The sequence below is a fragment of the Apiospora hydei genome (assembly GCF_038363865.1).
Source record: "Apiospora hydei strain CBS 114990 chromosome Unknown utg000009l_segment0_segment0, whole genome shotgun sequence".
In the NCBI taxonomy this organism is placed as follows: Eukaryota; Fungi; Ascomycota; class Sordariomycetes; order Amphisphaeriales; family Apiosporaceae; genus Apiospora; species Apiospora hydei.
The window spans coordinates 4,278,521-4,298,040 of NW_027117368.1; the positions used below are offsets into that span (position 1 = coordinate 4,278,521).

The window sequence follows — 19,520 nt, forward strand, 5'->3', positions numbered from 1 at the left end:
TATATACGGGCGTTTTATTGCACTTTGATCGTCATCGCATCGCATCACATCACTTATAGATGGGCTGGATGCATATGTGGTGCGCCACGGCGTTTATGGGTCCAGGGTTCACGATGCAGACAGGGTTCAATGGCCGGGCCCTGGCGGCTTGCTTAGGTGCCAGCCAGGGGGCGTACGGAAACGGCATATCCAGCATTCCTGCATTTACACATCTGAGACAGAGACGGACAGCGCACTCCTTTGCATACCGAAATACCCTATTTCTTTTTTTCGATGCATCTGTCGGGTCTTTGATCCTGCAGCACACAGCATGGTCTCTCCTTGCAAGGCATTTGCACACAAACCCAATCCGGGTCGGCGTTTTACTGGGGGGCGTTTTGTTTGCATTGCATGGGCAGCGCAAATCATGGGGAGAAGGAGATAAACAGGGCTCCTTGCATCATTGGGTTTTCTTTTGCATGAATCTGTACTACGTCATCAGGAGCAATCCTACATTTCCGGGGTGGTGTAAGGCAAATATACACTACTACCGCAGCATAGCAATATCAGTTACAATAACAACACATCATAGTGTTTCATCACATGCCCAATATCTCAACCATTATATGTCAGGTGACCCAAGCTTAAGACAAAATAGACGAAACCAGTGACCCTTCCGCTCACGATGGACTTGCATTGTATGTGCCGGATCCGGCACACGCACCATCGACTTCGGCTGCACTAATCTGCTTCACCGCAACGCGCCCGTCATCAGCCCCTCCCCCTCCCCCTCCCCCACCCCCTATCCTCGAAGGAGCACCACCGTCACCACCCACAAATCGCACCATGGGCTGCCCATCGTCGTCGCGGAATGGCGCGACGTCAGCCCGCGGCCAGCCCAGGTGCCGCCGGATGCCGTCTGCCGGGTCCTCGAGGAAGGCGAACACGTAGTCCTGCAGCGCCTCGGCCGCGCGCCGCTGGCTCTCGCTCGCCCCGCCGCGCAGGTCGTACGTCCCGAAGACCATGGGCACGTCGCTGGCGTGGTACGCGCCCATCCACGGGTACGGCGTCAGGTTCGTCCAGTTGCCGGCCCACTGGTACCGGTACGTCGTGAGGTTGCGGGCGGCGCGCACCGCGGCCGCCTCGCGTGCGACGCAGACGAAGTCGCTCAGCGTCGTCTTGTCGAGCTTGGCCCGGTCCGGCGGCGGGTTGTGCTGCCCCCGCGGCGGCGCCAGCGACGCGTTCTGGCCCGGGTTCCACTTGGCGAGGCTCGCCTGCTCGTTGGCCGTCGTGCTGATGAGGGCGGGCACCCGCGAGATCCGCCCCGCGAGCCCGCGCGCCGTGTAGTTGCGGAAGATGAGGCGGCCGTCGACCGTCGGGCGGAACCACAGGCCCGGCTTCGTCTTGCTGTCGCCGTACGCCCCGACAAAGCTGCTGAGCAGGGCCGCGGGCACCTGCCGCATGCACTCCAGCTCGGCCGCCGCCGCCGCGTGGTCGTCGTCGTCGCCGTCGCCCCCCGAGGAGAAGCCGCCGCAGCCCAGGTGCCGGGCGACGAAGCTGAAGTTGGACTGCAGCGCGTCGTCGCCCTCGGCGAACTCGCGCACGGCGGCGCCCGAGTGCAGGAAGAAGCCCGCCACGAGCGGCTCGTCGTCGTACGCGAAGTCCAGGACGTCGGCCGCGACGCCGCCGGCGGAGTGGCCCCAGAGCACGATGCGGCGCGGGTCGCCGCCAAAGGCGCCGATGTTGGCGTAGACCCATTCGAGGGCCATACGCACGTCCAGGATGCCCAGGTTCTGGTGCTCGAGCCCGGCCGCATTGGGGAAGCCGAAGAGGTTGACGCGCCAGTTCATGGTCACCACGATGTGCTTCTGGGTGCGGTTCACGAACCCCGCCGGGTTCTGGTAGGGCACCTCGACGCCGCCGGTGACGAAGCTGCCGCCGGGCACGAAGAGCGCCACGGGAAGCCCGTCGCCGCGGCTCGCGTTCCGCGGGGTCCAGACGGCGAGCTTCAGACAGTCCTCGGAGCTCGTCTGCGCGAACTGGCCGGCGTGGTGGCTCTGGCCCGCCGTGGCGATCGAGAAGTCCGATATGTTGGTGTTCCACAATGTCAGCGTACTCGTCAGGTACTGCGAGCACGACGGCGGGAAGCGGTTCGAATAGTGGTGCTTCGTTGAGGGCCGGAGGGCGACGGGCGGCTGCCATCTCAAATCGCCCACCGGCGCTTTCGCGTAGGGGATACTCCTGAATTCCCGAACACCATTGTACTCGGTAATTTGAAGACCTGTATACTTCCCAGTAATAGTCGTGACGGTCAATCCGTCACCATCCTTTTCACCAGTATCTGGGTCTCTGCAAGCTCTCACAACTGCAGCCACAAGCAAGGTATAGAGTATCTGTTTAAACCACATTCTAGGAGTTACTGTTTCGTGACGACTGGTATCTACTCGATGTAACAATCATCCTTAGAAACACTCAATTCATCAACACCAACTTCATCTCAGCTAACATCTCGTCTAACTTATAAAAATATAAGTCTGTGTAACCAAAGCTTTCACGCACTGTTGGTTCTCCCCTTTGGATATCGCTTCTTACGAGGGTGGCATCGCAACTGCCTGATCCGTAACATCAGTGATCCGATAACCAGCACGAGCCGACGTTGCAGTGCAGCGACGCTGATCACCCGGTCTAGAATTCCCCTCACTTGCATGCCAAGTCATCTGAGCCAAGTCCACGGATTCGTGCCTCAGAGGCCCACGATATATTAGCCTAAAATCATGTGCACACATCACATTATCTCCTGCTAAAGCACCTAACGCCTAGGGTGGTGTACTTTTAGCCCAAGCCATTGTTAGAGACCGACCAATGACCGGACTGCGTTGGCAATGGGAGGAATAGAGGTGAAGAGAACAGTAATAGCGCCGAACAAACTCATGGCCAGACTCGATAGAGCTGCCGCTCGTGGGTCCGTACGCAACAGAAGTGCCGTGGCCATGGCCGAGGAGTTGGCTCCCAGAGTGACACCCCGCGTCACATAATCGTCTAGGAGTTATGACACCATCAGTAAGGGGGTACTTGGTTCCAGGCTTAAGGTATGACGAATTCACAGCTTACCTTCAGGGATCCTCAGCAAGGCAAGGAACCGCTGTCCTATGAGGACCCCGACAATACCGCTCATGATGGCGACGGCGGCGCCCGTGTTGGCATCTCCGCCCAAGTTGGAGGTGGCCGGGATGGCCAGAGCCAAGGTCAGGCTCCTCGACGCGAAGGCAAGACTTCTCTCGGCCGTGATGCCGATGGCGAAACAGATCCACGGGTAGGCAAAGAGGGACGCCACCGACACGACCACGTTAGGTATGACGATGGCGAGGAAATGCTGCTTCAGCTCTCGGCGATACTGGTACATGGGAAGAGCTAGGGCGATAATACTAGCATCTAGCACGGTGCTGAACATGTCGCCGGCCCCGAGAAGTTGGTGACTCCCGTTCCAGACCCGAGCATAGTTTGCACCTACTTTGTACTCTCTCAAGGTACTGTCAAGGTCACGACCTATGGTCAAACCGATCACCCAGATCCCCAAGACGGTGAAGAGCGCGGAGACGAGAACAGGATGGAGAAACTGTCTCCAGGTTGGCGGGAGCGCCAGAGACCCAAAGTACGTCAAAATGCTGAAGGTCAGTTGGATCGGCATTGCATAGCCCGTACAATAATAGACGGGGATCCCGACCAGAACGAACAGCAAGAAGTAGGTGACGACATCTAGATTTGCAGCAATGATGACGGCCCATTGCTTGGCCCGCGGTAGTGGCAGCGGAGCCTGGGCGGGCAAGTCGGGAGATATCGTTGGAGTGCTGGTGCCGGCAGCATCGGGGGCTCTCTGGCAGTGGGGGTGTTGCTGCGTCTGCGAGGTGCACCTGTGAAGGCCTCGGGGAGTGAGGGGGCTCACTGTCTGTATCCGGCGTCCTTCCGCCAGCCGGAGTCGGTGTAGTCATCGGGATCTCATCCGTCTCGTGCCCCATCTCCTCGGCGCGCTCGGTGATGGCTCGTTTGGAAGAGCCGACCGCGAGCTGGAGCCCGCGGGTCATGTACGCCGTGCCGACCATCATGACCAGAAATCCGATCACTGCCCCTACTATTAGCCGAGTGTATAATACAACTAGCGAGCACCGCCTCTTAGGCCCAACTCACCGAATACGGCGATCATCTTGAACACCTCGACCACGCCGATGGGCGGGCTCAGAGGCAGCAAGACGAAGGAAGGCGTGAAAAAGACACCGATCCAGCGTAGAGACCACCCTCCCTTGTAGATAGTATTTAGTCAGTATGCTGTTTCTCTCCGTCGCACCGATTGTGGGCATCCCAAAGAAGTGGCTGGCTTACCGGGACTTCGATGTAAGCGACCAGGCGCCGGGTCCGATGTTCGCCCAAGACCTGCTCGCTCAGCAGCAGAGCCAGGAACAAGACGACGAGGCAAGCGACCGAGGCCGGGAAAGCCACATTGCCGATCTGGAAGAGGCGGTCGACGCCGTAGCACGCAGCCAGCATCGCGAGGATGCCAGCGGGAACAAAGAGCCATGCCCGCAGTGATGACTGCCCAGAGGCCGCGGCTGCCTGTCATTCATTGCCCAGTCAGCATCGCAGGGATGGCATGGCAGTATAGGCACTCCACTCACCAGCTTCAGAGCGAGGACTGCATCTTTCAGTTTTTCTTCTGCGTTGTCTAGCATTTTTATCTTCGTGGGCTCCTGCTTTGGGTCATCATGAGTGTGTGATGGATGCTAGAAGTCCGGCACTCTCGGGTATACCGGCCTAAGATCGGATGTGCCACTTATTTACACCACGCTATGCCCTGTACTGTAGTCTAGAGCCTCCTAACAGAATCCGAATCGCCGTTTTTTCTCCGTCCGGTAACGTACGATCACGAGCTAAGTGCCAGCATAAGTAAATACTTTATGTATGCATGTCACCTGCAAGTAATGGATGCTTCGTCCAGATAAGCTCTATATCACAGCGCCAATATCACCAAATACGACCATCGCTCTAATTAATCTGGTTTATTACTAGGAAATCAAAACTCGTGAAGCATTGCATCATGTCTGCAATTCGGGTCGGGTCTTGCACCCTTCCAGGAGAAAACACACTCAAAGCTGCGTCAATTTCGCGGCCAATATCATAGATCCTCACGTTATCCGGTGAGGAAAATGAAGTCCGCAAAGCCCTATCGTACACTTGCTCTCTCCGGGAAATCACCTGCAAGGACCGCCTTAACCTTCTAAGGCGACTCCGCTCGCTCGTCCTCCGGTTTGATCTCATTGTTGAGAATCGCGTTAACCTTCCAGGGTCGTCTGGCACCCGGTCCCTGCAGACCAAGACCCCGACCTTGACCCCTGTCCAGGCATCCCACTGAGCGTCGCTAATTGGGTCACCGACAGGCCGGCGTTTGGTCCATGAGCGTTGGAACTGGCTGACTATTCCCCAGAGGTTGTGATGGTCCTTGAACTCCTTGCAGTCCTTCTTGCGCACCTGATAATACACCCTCTTCCGATCCTCGAAGACGGCGAGGTTGCGCTCATGGGCAATGCCTGTCAGGAGAGTCAGTCCCTTGATCATTTCGCCGTTACTCCCGATCCCGATTCTACCTGCAGAAGATAATATACATACCTTTGAACTTGTTCATCGTGTCTTCCATGAGGGTCTCGGCGTTCTTGTTGACGAACTTGGGTGTCTGCTCGATCACCGTGGCATCGCGGGTGCGCTTCTGCCCTCTGTTGCCAATTCCCTGTTGGATCTTTTGGTCGATGCGGCCTTTGTTGATCGGGTATATGATGAACACCGTTCTCAGTTTACCGAACAGCCGCAAGAACTCGCAAAGAGCTTTGGGGCAGATGGCGAGGTCTCTGTGAGGACGCAAATAGCAGGTGCAGAAAAATGCATCCATGTTCCAGGGTGTGCCACGGGCCGTCTTGCCCTCGGGATTGAAGAAGTCAAATCCCACTATCTTGATGTCACGAAACTTTTTGCGGTTCTTGGCCGGGTCCAAGTTGGTGATCTCAAAGTCCTTGCTGGCAACGCGGAGGATGATCAGGTCTCGGTACGGGTCGACTCTGGCCACATTGGGCTCTTCCTTCTTGAACCAGTATTTACTGCGGTCTCGTTGGTAGAGCACCTTGCGATTCTTGCCCTTCATGATCTCTCCCCGCGACATTTTCACGGTCCAACCGAGGTTCCAGGTGCCCAGCCAGGTTGAGTCATCATGTTGGAACTTCTGATTCTTGCTCAACGGGGACGCGATCTCGAGTACCTCCCGATCGACACGCTGACGGTTGGGGTCGTTCGCAGGAAGTCGGTCCGGGACTTTCATGGTGAAGTGGTGTGCGCCATGCCGAGGAATGGCGTACTTCAGGACGTTCAACTTCAGCTCATCGGGAAGGAGATTGTAAAATCCCCAAAGTGCCCTCTTGCGGCTGAATCTTGATGGCCTGCTTGGACTCCATGTTGATGTAAATGCCGTGAATATGACTCGGCGAGAAGATGGCTTTGGGTGAGAAAGTTGGCCAAATGTGAATTATATAAGCAATGGGAGAAAGTTGAGAAATCGGCAGGAACTAACGGTCAGAATGTCAGTTGAGTTATGCAGAAAGACTTCAGTTGAGAATAGGAAGACCACAAGCAAGAAGCAGCGGGTAGCGAGCAAGAACATCTGTGGGAGCTGGAGAAAAGCCGATGATGATTGAGTCCAGCAGACCCGGTTGAGCCGTGAAAAGTTGGACTTACAGTTGGCCGGATAGGAACGTATGGAAGTTGGCCACAAGATAGATGGGATCGGCGACGACAAGAGGTCTATCGTCGAGGGGGAGAGGTCTATCGTCGAGGAGGAGAAATTTATCGGCGAGAAGACGAAGGGATTTATGAGCAATGAAAGAAAGATAATTGTCGGTGAGGACGGAAAGAGATACCGGATGAGGATACCACTGTCGAGTGTGGAAGTTGTTGACAGGAGAGAAGGAATCGGCGGAGAGAGGAAAAGGCCTCGGAATAAATACGTACGGCGCTGATATTGAATACAAAGTCGCCTGCCTGTTTCGGCGAGGGTGAATATAAAACTCGGCGATTGTGAATGCAGCACTCGGCGAGGGTGAATACAGAACACGGCGAGGGTGAGTACAACACAGGGCGAGGGTGAATACAAGACGGGGCTACCAGAAGGTGTTTTGGTATCAGTGCCGTGAGCTGGACGTGAAGGTGTAGGGCTTGTTCACAAGACCAGATCGGAGAGGGAAGGCACAGGCTTCAGTCCAGAATATCAACCTGCTGATGGCAGAATCATATAACAAAGACAATCTATAAAGCTAGCTACAATTTCAAAATGAACGAATTCCCGCCTGGGCAAAGGAGATTGCAAGCTCACTCTCCGCCTACTCACTAGGGTGTCAGGCCCGTGGTCATGGCCATTCATTACATACAAGGGGCGTTCCTGTCAGTCACCTTGGGGTGCCTCTGCCGTCGAAGGGATTTCCATAGGCCCTGATGTTAACATTTATAAGTAGTGAGAGGAGGGACTGGTCTCTTTCCCACTTGTGCAATGCCATGGCTTGACTCCAAGGCTATGTTAGGTAGGTCAAGTGCATCCAATCTCTATCACGGTCTTCTAAGTATTTTCACGTAGGTCCCCTGAACAGCCAGTCACACTGAGAAAAGCAAGCTGCTCAAACGTGAGAGCCTAGCATGCCAACCCCAAATGCCTTTTGGCAAAGACTTTGGTGTTTGAGTTTATACAGTACAGACAGCTGGCTTGTCAGCGACGTGCTTTATGGAGCAAGCCCTTCATCCAAACTGGCCAGGCTCCCTATGACTGGACAGCAACCCTATTGAGCATCTGGCTCAATCAGGTTTCTCTGCGTTTACAGGCATCCTTAAGCAAAAGAGTCCCGTTTTGGTAGTGTAGCGAGGCATCTGTGCCGTAGCATTACAAGGCCCCTATTTCAGATACAAAGTATGTGCCAAGCGATTTTGGAATACACCACATACCAAGGCTGCCCCTTAGATATATCTCATAAACACACGCACACACGCTCCACGTCTAAACCATCGCCGTATCTTGTAAACTGCTGTCAACTTTACCCTTCGAATCCTTCATCGTCCAAGCAATCCCCCTTGTGGCATCTGGCATGTGGCAAAGAAGCCGTAGGCAGATGTATTTCACACCGCCGAATGACGCTGCCACCTTAGAGTCATATGACTATTCACGTCATATTATATATAAACTCCCTTAGGATCTGCCCATGGCAGCCTTGACCTCGTTCTGTAGGGCCTCCAAGTCCTTGAGGATATCAACCCCAGTGCCTATGTTGGTGGCTTCTGAAGTCGCAAGACTCTTTGGTGGTTCCCCTTCAACCCGCTCCAGCCCACCACTGCTGGCACTTCGTGACCCACTACCATCACGTATTGCTTCCGCATTCCCCAAGCTGCTCTTGTTGCTTCGACTCCTGCGTGGCGGTGGCGGTGGTGCGGCTATGGCACCATCCTTTTCTCTGCTGACTTTCCTGCTGCCGCTCTCCAACGAGCTAATGCTGGGTGGCCTTCTGGCACTGGATTGCCGAGCTGGTGGAGGCGGTGGTGGTGACAGCTTTGGCACGCCATCCTTGGTAGTCGTCACCGTGGCCATGCCAGACCCGTAATTCGGATGTTCGAATAGGCTGAAGCCAGTTCCTTGAGGTAGCCTTCCTCCGTCGATGCTCCCAGGACTGGATACCGATGTTGGGCTCGTAATGGAGCTACCTGATCTGTTATGGCTTGGTCGCCTGGGAGGTGGAGGAATGGGAGCAGCTAAGCCTGCGTTGGCGCTGGAACCGGGGCGCAGACTATCCGCTCGCGACCGGTTCGATTCCATCGAGCTACGCGGGGCTTCCTCATCTGCCGGATTTGCCATGATGGACGGTGGCTTGGAGTCTGATCGTCCGTGGCGGCGTGGAGGCGGAGCAGCTGGCTTGCGAACACTGGATGTAGTGCCAGTGCTGACTTGCGACTCAGACCGGCTCCGTGTTCCGTCCGATGGTTTGGATGGCCCCGAGTTCGCCGCCACCGCTGTATCACTAAAAGCCTCTGGGAGTTTTCCAGCAGCCTCGCGATCAAAGGGCGACTCACTCTGTTCATCGGCCGGTGTACGAGTGGGCGGAAGCGGAAGCGGTTTATTCACGTCGGATGACGCGGATAGCGGGCTCTGTTGGCCAGTAGGCTGGACGTCTGTGTCTAGCGACACTCCTACCTCAGAGTCTCTTCGAGGGGTACTGGGCCTTTGTTCCGATCCCAGCTCGATCTTTATCAGTTTCCCATGACGGGAGCTCGGCGGTGGCGGCTTCTTGCGCCCAGAAGCTGATTGAATATTTGCCAAAGGAGAAGTTAGATGACTGCTCCGGCGCTCCCCAGCTTCTTCTGGCTCCGATATCTCGTGGGATGTACGAGGGGTATCCAGAATGGCATCTGCTACTGACTGCCTGGATACAGAGCTTGCATCCGTAACACTTGCTCCGTCGTGGTTTGGAGTTGGGAGCGGGCTCGAGCCTGACCAAGTACCAGTCGGCCCTGGCAGTGATGTACCTGCTGCTGCTCCAGCTGCCCCGGTGTTATCGGCATAGCCTGTCAACAGCAGCCTCTTGAAAGAGTTGACATCCAATGCTCCCTTGGATCCAGGGGCCGAATTGGCCTCCTCTCCCGGTACACTCTGTTCCACATCGCCGGGTGATCTCGAGAAGGGGTTCGGCGGTGCCCTTGGTAGTGTGTGGTCGTCCGATGTTTCTGTCCTCGCCTCTTCCTCCTCCTCCTCCTCCTCCTCGGTCTGAGCACCACTGAAGGGGTCGACCCCATCGCCCTCGTTTATCGCGTTCCGGCCATTTCGGCTGTCGACATGGTCGAACCTGTCGTCGTCATCGTCGTCGTCGCCATAATCGGCGGGCGGGAAGTAGGTAGTGACGGGTACGGCATCCTCGGGCGAAGATGGCGGCGGGGATTGGACGCGGACCTTCTTCACAATCTTCTTTGGTTTTGTCTGGATAGGGTCATGGCGACCATCGTGGTGTTCTGGCACGGCTGTTCTGAAGGTCGTCACCGGTGGCCGTGGGGCAGACGATAGTGTTGGGTTGTCTAAGCTTGAGCTCGGGGCAGGGGACCCGCTCGGGCTGGCGGACGAGGGAGAGGGCCTCCGGTTTTCCGTCGAAAGGGATTATTGGAGCCGAAGGATGGCGATGTCGAGGACATGATGGCCAGGAAATGAATTGGCTAGTATGATGGGGATTCGAGGGACCGGGAGAAGTAGGGGTTGGAATGTTAGCCGGCCATGACAAGGCGTGGTGGTGGTGTTGGGTGCTGGTGCTGGTGCTGCCTGCGGAAACTTTGAACGGGACGAAGCCGTCAGGGTCCCAAATGGATGGCTCAGCGATCGTTCCCCTCCTTAGGCATGCAAGTAGCGGGCAGCTCGGACAGGGCCACAGAAAGAGCCGCAGCCGGTCGATGGCCAGTTGGAATGGCCAAGGCAAGCTGGGAAAGGGATTGGACGACGGCCGACTGGCTCGATGATTCAATCAATCGACTGCTCAGTCCATCAATACAATTGAGATGGAGATAAACCACGGGCCCAAGCAGCATAGCGTCTATGGCTTGATGTTGCACCGATGAGCCCAAAACCACTGGACTGCGTAAGCGACCGTCTGCAGCATCCCTTCACTTTACCTCGTCCCCTTCACTGGAGTGCGCAGATAACGTAAAAAGCACATGTAGCCAGACCCAGACCCAGACCGACCGACCAATCGACCAACCGATCTGCCTCGCCTGCATTTGACCCAATTGATTAAGCACTTCCGACTTCCCAAGTGATGTGAGCGCAGGTGGCATCGGCCGCTGCATTTAGTAAGAAGTCAGAAGTACAGACCTGTTACCGGCATGACCATTACGGTTGACGCCACGAGGCATCTGCTAGGGAAGGTTGCTTACGTGTACCGCCTAAGGGTTGGTTACAGTAGTCGTGCGGTTCAAGTCCAAAGTGACGGGCAACAGGGGTTCAGGCTTGTCTTGTTTGCGTACGCTGCTAATCCCGTAGTACCAATTGGGCACTAGCGCACGTTCTATGCACATGCACCCGTTCCTTCTGCTGCTTGACCCCCAGTCGCCCGGCAGGTGTGTCCCTACTTATACATCATATCACATCGGTATATTTCCGTTTCATATACCCGGGTAGTAGCCATTACTATTTCCTACACCAGCACCCAGTCAAATCAACGCCAGCTATACTCCGTTCAATGTTCTTGTCTCTACACGAGAGCTATTTTTACCCTGTCGGTTTCAACACGTCGGCACCGTGTCGGCTCATCATACTCGCCGCAGCTCTGGGTAGATCCAGATCATGTAACTTCAAACTTCGTGTCAACAAGGTTCAACGATGCTCTGCAGAGCTCTGCTGCTGGGTAGGGGGAAATGATGACGTTCAAAACACTCTGAAACTGCTAACCTTTACCTATCTACAACCTACCGCCGCCCGCTACCACTTCCATCGAGAGATGTTTTGTGAGACGAACAGCAAACCACGTGTGCTTCTATTACCTACATGTATCTACATGCTCAATTTGTCCCTACTGCATCCTAGAATCATGCGATCTAATGAATAACCAACGACAGCTGCGATGCTTTCATAAGCATTTCCGTTGGCCTGGGAGTTTGTGCCCCTCGTATTGACCTTCACTTTTGAGATACTGTTGAAGTTGCCAAACCCCAAAGAGGCAGAATACGCAACCACACCACTTGTCGGGGTACGAGACGCCAAGATACATGAGAAAGGGACTCGGGAAGGGTGAGATGAGATCCGATGCTGCTGCGGTGTGAGATTGATTGATGGATTGATCAATTTGATTGATTTCGCTGTTCGCAGGCAATGCAGTCTCTGACCCCACTTGCACGTGATACACGCCCCTATTGATCTGCCACTTGACTCTACACACGTAAAGGGAGCAGCTGCCACTCTCCATTCCCACACCAGTCCCCTGCAGTATCTGAGGCCCAACTCCGCGTGTGCCATGATGTAAACAAGACAACCCAAAGGCGCGTTTCACCTGCAAAATAGCAATGCACATCACCATCATGCATAGGGGCTCTAGTATACCCCCATGGATGAGAAAAGAGACAGAAATCAAGGTCAAAAATGCGATTCGCACATCCACTGTTGGTGGTATAAATTACAAGTGTTCTCATCACATCGTCATAGTGCCTTTCCATGCGTCTGCAACAGTGTCCACCTCTGCTGAGCGCATGCCACCCACTCATGAGCGCGACGGAGCCCATAGGCTCTGCGCAAATGTGTAACGTGGGCACTGACACCGATATTCTCAACATGGCGGGTACTCAGTTGACCCGGATCGCTGCCCGGGCGCGCTACTGGCCCAGTAAAACAATGATACCCTTCCAGCCGTCCCTGCTAAATCACAATAATCGATCCCATCCCTACGCGTATGGAAAACGCGGTCTTTGTACCCTGATCCGTGAACGCCAATCGCCAGCCAAGCTACACTGAAAAGAACCAAACATCAAATCAGGCAACAGCTCACGCCGCAGCTTCAGCTTTGGGGGCTTCCTTCTTCGCCGCGGCCTTCTTGGGCGCAGCAGCCTTCTTTGGCGCGGCGGCCTTCTTGGCGGGTGCGGCGGCCTTGGGCTTGCTAACGCGGCCAGTCTTCGTCTTGGTGGCAGCCTTCTCGGCAGCAGGGGCGGCCTCCTTCTTGGCGGCGGTCTTCTTAGGAGCAGCAGCCTTCTTGGGTGCCGCGGCCTTCTTCTCGGTGGTCTCCTTCTCCTTCTTCTCCTTGGGGGCAGCAGCGGCCTTCTTGGGCGCCGCCGCCTTCTTGGGGGCAGCAGCCTTCTTGGGGGCAGCAGCCTTCTTGGGTGCCGCGGCCTTCTCACCCTCCTTCTTGGCCGCAGCAGGCTTGGACTTCTTAGACAGCTTAACAGGGCCGGAAGGACCTAACGTGGAGGGTTAGCATATGTGCTGCATGGAGTAGGCAGGTCCGTCTAGGGTGCAGAACTTACCCTTGGGCTGCTCAAAGACACCCTTCTCAACACCAGCCTTCAGGGCCTTGTTGAATAGAGAGTCGAACATCTTCTCCGTGGCAACGATGTTGTTGTTAGCCTTGACGTACTTCTTGAGACCTTGGCGACTATTGAGTGGGTTAGTGACTGGCCAAGCACGTGAGCTGAGATGATGCATACCTGGAACCGTTGCGCTCCTTGAGCTGTTCGATGGAAAATCGAGTCAGCAAACATGGACACAAATGATAGGAGCGTACGGCAGGGGGAGTCTGGCGGGGCCCTACACAGGTACCTTGGGCGAAGACCCGAGGACTGCCCTGGGCACCATGCGTGGAGCAACGCGCCGACATTGGGGGGATGGTAGTGGTGGTATTTACAGTGATGATGCCCTCGGTGATCATATCCTGCGACGCGTTAGTCATTTGAAATGCAGGAGTATAGCCTGTCCAGGCAGATAACTGGATGCACATACCTGGTAAGAGGCATGGGCGCTCTTGGTCTTGGGGGCGGCAGTAGTGCCTTCAGCCTTCTTGGGAGCCATTGCGAAAAGTTGGGGGGTTTGTTTGTGGAGTTTGACGTGTATATACGATGGTTTGCAGTTGAAAGTGGGAGACTGAGCAGGACCAATTAATGGATCGAGCGAGAATTCGAGTGTTGGCGAGGGATCGTGTGTGGGAATATGAGAACAACAAGAGGGGAGGGTGTGTGGTCGGACGCGGGAGGGCAGAGCGGGAGCAATGTTTATATACTTGCGGGGGTTCCTGCCGGTGCTGCACAATCAGTAGCAGTTAGCCAGTAAACCTTAGAATCAGATCAGTAAAAAAAGGGCAGTTAGCTTCGCCTTAGCGCTCTTTTTCTCGCGTCCCCCCATGTTCGCTAGGCTGTTACTCCAATTGCCTGCTGGTGGTCTTGGCTTTTGGGGCTAGACTGACAAGGGCAATTAGCTAGGGTGGGGATGGGGAGGGACTGGCAGACTGGCACTGGGACTGCGTGTAAGTGATAGCCATGCATTGGCTCCAGATGGCAGAACAGACAGACGCCCATCTCCCATCCCTTCTCCCACACTTCGCCATGCCATCCAGCCAGCCATCCGTCCATCCACCGCACTCGTGCCACTCACTACTAGACTACTAGTAGGTAGACAGAGCATCTGGGAGACAGGGAATGTCATCTAACCTCGAGATACAAGCTACATTCATGGCCCAAAGCACTGCACCCGGCCTACAGTACACACGTAATTCCAGGGTCCATGTCGGCGGTAGCGTTCCCGTGGATGATCCCATCATGCCTGCATCCACAAGGCTCTCCCGCCGGTGCCAGAGCAGACGGTGGGTAAATGACAAGAATTCTTTTTCTCGTGTCGCTCGCTGTTCGGGCCACCAATACAATACAATATCGCCCTTCCATGATGCTCCTCCGTCTGTCTCGTGGCAGATGAAACGCCACTGTTTCCTCTCTTCTGCATACTCGTTTGGGTTTAGACCGGGCCAGCTCAAGCTAAGAGAGCTATTAGCAGAATAGAACCCAAACGGTTTTGTCCTGGTCACACAGCCTCGCCTGGCCCGGGAGTGTGCGCGATGTCTTCCTTTACCGTCTCTCCGGCCTCTGACGCTGCGTGGAATAAAAATAAAAATAAAATGCTTTCCCCCAGAGTGGGCCGGCAGCCATTTTTCTGATTGGCCGAGACGATTATAACAGCTATTCCTCCCTACTCCAGACTTTGCCAACTCAAATCATGCGCCCGAGCTCCAGTCTCGCTCTATTACCACCATCCCATATTCCCATACTCGCTGCTCTGCTCTGCTCTGCTCCTCGCCCATCCCTCACCAAAGCCTTCGATGACGCCCCCCAATCCAGATCACTCTCGTTCTCGACTTCTCTCGTTTCTTTCCGTCTTTTTGGCCTCCCACACCCGTGCCATCATGCGATCGGCTGACTCATTGGTGAGGGGGTGATCTGGCAGTTCCATGCCCGTCCCCATCCCCGAGAATTGCGGCGGTCCCGCGCGCCGTGTTAGTCTAGTAGTCACAAATTGATATGGGTCGATTTCCCAACACCCGCCCCCTCCTGATGACATCGCAAGATCCCAACATACTGTATCGTCGCATTCAACATGGTGGTTTCCGAACCCATGTAATAGATGTATGAACCGCTTTGGCACGCTGCTCCAAATGATTCTACTTTGATTGAATCCAATCTGGTTTATAGAACTTCACACGATGCACCCTTAGTGCGTGCATATCAATCGCACCCCCTGACTGTCTTTGACCAGCCCTTGTCGCGATGAAGCTATCCGCATATTTGCGCAACCTCCGCCGACCACACCACCACATTCAATCTCGGGCTCAATAAACTGGGCGGTAGAGTCCGTTGTCACTTCCGGTCATTTCTGGTGTTTTTAATTGCCATTCCGAGCAGATCCCCAGTGTCCTGGCGCATGCATCTGAACGCGTCGTGGTTTGGGCAAAGAGTCGTGCTTCAGCGCCTCTGTCCTCCCCCGACGAGCAGCACCGCCTAGTGCAGCTCAACACCACCCTTTGGTAAAGAGATGGGTGTTCTGGCAAGTTGAGCGGCTTCTGGCATCCGTTTTACGTGTCTTCGGAGTTTTCTGGGTTGATTTCCAGCAACTACGACTCAATGGGGAACAAGTGCCTCTACTCAGAATGGGCGTGCTTCAGCCTTCGCGTTTCGCGCTCTGAGGTCGCCCTCCACTTGCCCTCCCGGCATCATTGCTGCCACAAAACAACACCGGACGCACAGCGGCTTTCTCTGCGATGACTTCTTGTCGCACATCCCGGATATTCGGTTTTTATTGTTGGAAAGACTAGTCTAGACTCAGCCACGTCATATCGACCACATCACCACTTTGGCCGCATCACGATTGGCGAGTTGTGGGTTGGGCAGCGAGAAGATCCGTTGGATAAGCTGTCCGTCGTACCATGAGAATGAATGGTCTTGTTAGAATGTTTTTGCCTAGAACATCTCCTGCCAAGTTGGCTTGCCTGGCAAAGTCAATCGCTCTCAATCGCCTACTTTACTACGGAGATGTGGAGGATTGAGAGTTGACGAGACGCGTTTCAGCATTCGGGCGCGACAGATGCATCGTGGCCCAACCCGCTTGAATGCACACAACCATACAATCTTCCAGTCACTTCCGGGCCGATGGATCGGCTTGACGACTATGTTGAGGACTTTTTTGAGCTTCTCGGTATCAGACACGATCTGGAGATTTGGCACTGACAGTGTCGTCGCAGAAAACACAAGCGATGCTTGAGAGCGCACATGGTCACCATGCTCAGCTGACGATGGACAGAGGGTGCCAATCAGTGGTGCTCCGACGCATCAAGGCCACCATCTCATATATCTACCAGGGCATGTTCAATCACCTTGGACAGCCTGCCTTTGCACCTTCCCACACGTTCTCCAGGGTGGTTGTAAATCGGCGGGGGGTGCATTGGTGGGCAAGTTCTTCGACATGCGACCGGTGTTCTCAGGCACTCCGCATTTAGGTCACGCATTCTCTACCGCTTTTGAAGCCCGATTCTGAACTCGACCAACGGATGTTGCACACCGACTGTCAGGCCGATCGCAAATTCTGCAGCACTCACTGCGCAACTGTTTTGACAAGAAGTCACGGCTCGGATTCCTCAGCCCTCACTCACGCAAGCAGCGGGAGTGCAGCAGGAACACAGCAACATTTGTTTGAGAGCAATGCTCGCGCCCAACGATATCCCCTGCCATGAGGACGAAATAGCGACAGCCCTCTCATTCTCCGACCCTACGCTGGTTCTTTTTACTTTGCGCGCGATTGTGCTCCTGGATTGCCTCACCTGCTTGCACGGGCTGTTTGATTACACTTCGGCCTGGACTCTTTTTACCGCTGGCCGTCGCCCTGGTGTAAAAACACACCAAGCAGATTAAAGTACCATTATGGCATTCGGCCTGAAATGTAGGCACCGCACAAGTGACGTGGCACTCGAGGTAAAGGTATCACGAAAGAAGGGTGACTGGTTCGAAGCAGGCAAGACACCTCGTGCAATTGACTGTGGCGGTGCATCGATTCGGTAACCTCGAGTGGGCGGCCCGCCTAGGGTGCGCCGTCCCCAATTCGCCTCGTTTGACCAGGCTGAAAAACAGCAGTGCACATGACGGTATCAAAGTATTAATTAAGTATATCAATCATATACGCATTTGGCAGGGAACTGCTCCGATATCGATCTGATGCGTGGGTGATGATGCCGCTTGTATTGCAAGGAGTAGTGCTCGCTCCCAGCGCTTAGCCCCTTTAAGCTGTACGGCGGCTAGTGACGCCAAGACCATGCGTGGATACCCCCTTTAGCCTCGTGATGCCTCGTGATGCCTCGCTCGTATGCCCAGACCATTGAACTGGACATAAGCTGACATTTAGAGCTAATGGCAGTACAAGCTAACGTGCGGGTTCCTGCTCTCGTGGTCATATTCCTCAGCCGGCCCAGGTTGTGGCTTGACAATTACACATTCATTGCTGAGCACGAATCCGTACTTGAAAATTTGCTGGCCATAGATGGGCGAACTTGGAAGAGTCTATGATAATCACAATTAAGATGGTGACTTTGAAATTGGCTGTTTCTAAACGATATGGAAAATTTATACCAGCCCAAGTCGGCACTCGGGCAAAACACAGCATACTAATAGCATCAAGGGAAACCCGACGCAGGAGGACCCTAAACGCCGGACCTTTCCATGCATAATGCTGGATAACTGAAGTATGCACTCCATTTTTATATTTCTCAAATTTCGCTTTCCACGACCCGGGACAAAGTCGAGGTCAAATAACCCGTGAGGGGCTTCTTTTCTAACATGGCGTTGTGTTCTTGAGCAGCTAGGCGAAGGAAAGGGGGTCGGCTTTGCAGCCCTCAAACTGCCTCAACTTCCAATACGATGGTCTCACGTTTCCCTGGCCGTCCATGTTTGGCATATTTGTAGTCAAACAAAGGGAAATTTTTCTGTCTCAGCCTTCTATATGGCAGATTCATATTTAAAAATAAGTACTTCTTCGCAATACTGCCGCCGAAACGACGAGGCTATGAGCAGGAAACAAATTATATAGGCATCAGAGTATTTAATGGGTGTATATAAGAACAATACTTTGTATCTGAATCAAATATACTCAGATTAGATATCTAGATTGAGTGAAATTTATTTTTCAAGACCGGCAACTGAAATGGAGCATTAACTCTTACCCATCATGGTAATATAACCACATAGCCCCCCTTCCCTCCGGGCCCCAAACAGCAGAGTCCACCCAGTTTTCTCTTCCCAACGACGATGGCCGATGGGCAACCCATGGCGGCATCGACGCCAAGTTATCATCGACCCTTTGCGGTACGCGAGCGGCGAGCCGAAGAGTACAAAGCAATAGAACTGAGGGCACCCTCGGCGCCACCAGCATTCCCCTCGAGGCTACTCGAGGGCCTCCCCGGGGAGCTCCTCAACGAGATCGCCGGCTACCTCGAAGCCGACGACCTGACCGCCCTCTGTCTGACCTGCAAGCGCGCCTATAGTGACTTGTTCACCCCGAAGCTCCAGATGCACATGCTGACGGGGTGCTACCACGTGGACAACCTGCTCACGCGGCTGTCGTGCAACCTTGACCACCCCAGCGCCAACAACCACAGCCGCGGTCCTCTGCTCAGATACTGCCCGCCCCGCCACCGGCTGCATCCCTGTACCTGCTGGCGCTGCAGGAGCCGGTGGCAGGCCTTCGTGTTTGGAGCCTATTCGGTTGTGTACGGTCCCGTGCTACTGCTGTCGCTTTGGAAGAAATACCGCCACCACAAGGACGACAGCAAAAACAGCAACGGCACCGATGGTTTTATTGGGCCGTATTTCGTCTTTTTCCGCCACGATCTCAATGTTCGTTTCCGTCGATGCCTGGTGTATCCAGCCCCTTCCCCTCTTTCCCCTCCGCCATCACCCGAGGACCTCGAGCCCATCCCGGCACGGCTCGGTGTCTGGGCGTGCTACGCCTTCCTACTTCTGGTCGCGGCGCCAGCCTTGTGCCTCTGGGTTTTTCTGTGGGTTACCGTCCTGTTCCCCATCGTCACTGTGGTCGGGGAATCGCCAAGCTCCTGATGTCTCTCGGGCGTCGTTTCAGGCAGTTGTGTGAGGCTGCTTTCAACGTATCACGTATGATCTTACGTGGCTGTTTCTTTCTGTCTCGGCTGGAGTTGGGGCGGTGGTGACGGTAGTACGGAAGTCCCGGCAGCGGTGTTCGATACTCACTGGATGCATACGTCGGAAATGGTCGGTGGTCATATAAGGCGGAACAGATCGCGGTAATATGTTAACGGGCCATAGGAATTATATATTCTTCTTGTGGCAATCAAAGCACACGGAAAAATTTCTAGGATGGAACTGTTTTCTATGTATGTTTTATTCTACTTCGTGACACAAACAGTTACCGTTTAATGTAAATGGTGCAAAAGGGTTTTTTTGCATCG

General features: G+C 54.6%; 6 protein-coding genes across 6 annotated transcripts; all 6 read right to left on the minus strand.

Annotated features, from left to right (window-relative positions):
* Window positions 1–659: 659 nt before the first annotated feature.
* PG997_013142 (carboxylesterase) lies at window positions 660–2,387 on the minus strand (the record flags this gene model as incomplete). The annotated part of the gene is made up of 1 exon (XM_066817456.1): window positions 660–2,387. One exon carries the CDS (start codon window positions 2,385–2,387, stop codon window positions 660–662), a length of 1,728 nt encoding a protein of 575 aa, XP_066663148.1.
* A 440-nt stretch (window positions 2,388–2,827) lies between these two features.
* PG997_013143 (uncharacterized protein) lies at window positions 2,828–4,703 on the minus strand (the record flags this gene model as incomplete). The annotated part of the gene is made up of 6 exons (XM_066817457.1): window positions 2,828–3,018; window positions 3,091–3,644; window positions 3,682–4,108; window positions 4,165–4,276; window positions 4,357–4,587; window positions 4,650–4,703. The coding sequence occupies 6 exons, from the start codon at window positions 4,701–4,703 to the stop codon at window positions 2,828–2,830; spliced, it is 1,569 nt and encodes a 522-aa protein (XP_066663149.1).
* Window positions 4,704–5,248: 545 nt separating this feature from the next.
* PG997_013144 (uncharacterized protein) lies at window positions 5,249–6,337 on the minus strand (the record flags this gene model as incomplete). Its single annotated transcript, XM_066817458.1, has 3 exons — window positions 5,249–5,308; window positions 5,362–5,558; window positions 5,638–6,337. The coding sequence occupies 3 exons, from the start codon at window positions 6,335–6,337 to the stop codon at window positions 5,249–5,251; spliced, it is 957 nt and encodes a 318-aa protein (XP_066663150.1).
* A 1,908-nt stretch (window positions 6,338–8,245) lies between these two features.
* PG997_013145 (uncharacterized protein) lies at window positions 8,246–10,230 on the minus strand (the record flags this gene model as incomplete). Its single annotated transcript, XM_066817459.1, has 2 exons — window positions 8,246–10,053; window positions 10,161–10,230. 2 exons carry the CDS (start codon window positions 10,228–10,230, stop codon window positions 8,246–8,248), a joined length of 1,878 nt encoding a protein of 625 aa, XP_066663151.1.
* Window positions 10,231–12,562: 2,332 nt separating this feature from the next.
* Window positions 12,563–13,579, minus strand: PG997_013146 (histone h1; the record flags this gene model as incomplete). Its single annotated transcript, XM_066817460.1, has 5 exons — window positions 12,563–12,972; window positions 13,039–13,166; window positions 13,219–13,241; window positions 13,416–13,442; window positions 13,511–13,579. 5 exons carry the CDS (start codon window positions 13,577–13,579, stop codon window positions 12,563–12,565), a joined length of 657 nt encoding a protein of 218 aa, XP_066663152.1.
* A 4,901-nt stretch (window positions 13,580–18,480) lies between these two features.
* PG997_013147 (uncharacterized protein) lies at window positions 18,481–18,741 on the minus strand (the record flags this gene model as incomplete). The annotated part of the gene is made up of 1 exon (XM_066817461.1): window positions 18,481–18,741. The coding sequence occupies one exon, from the start codon at window positions 18,739–18,741 to the stop codon at window positions 18,481–18,483; it is 261 nt and encodes an 86-aa protein (XP_066663153.1).
* Between the last annotated feature and the right edge of the window lie 779 nt (window positions 18,742–19,520).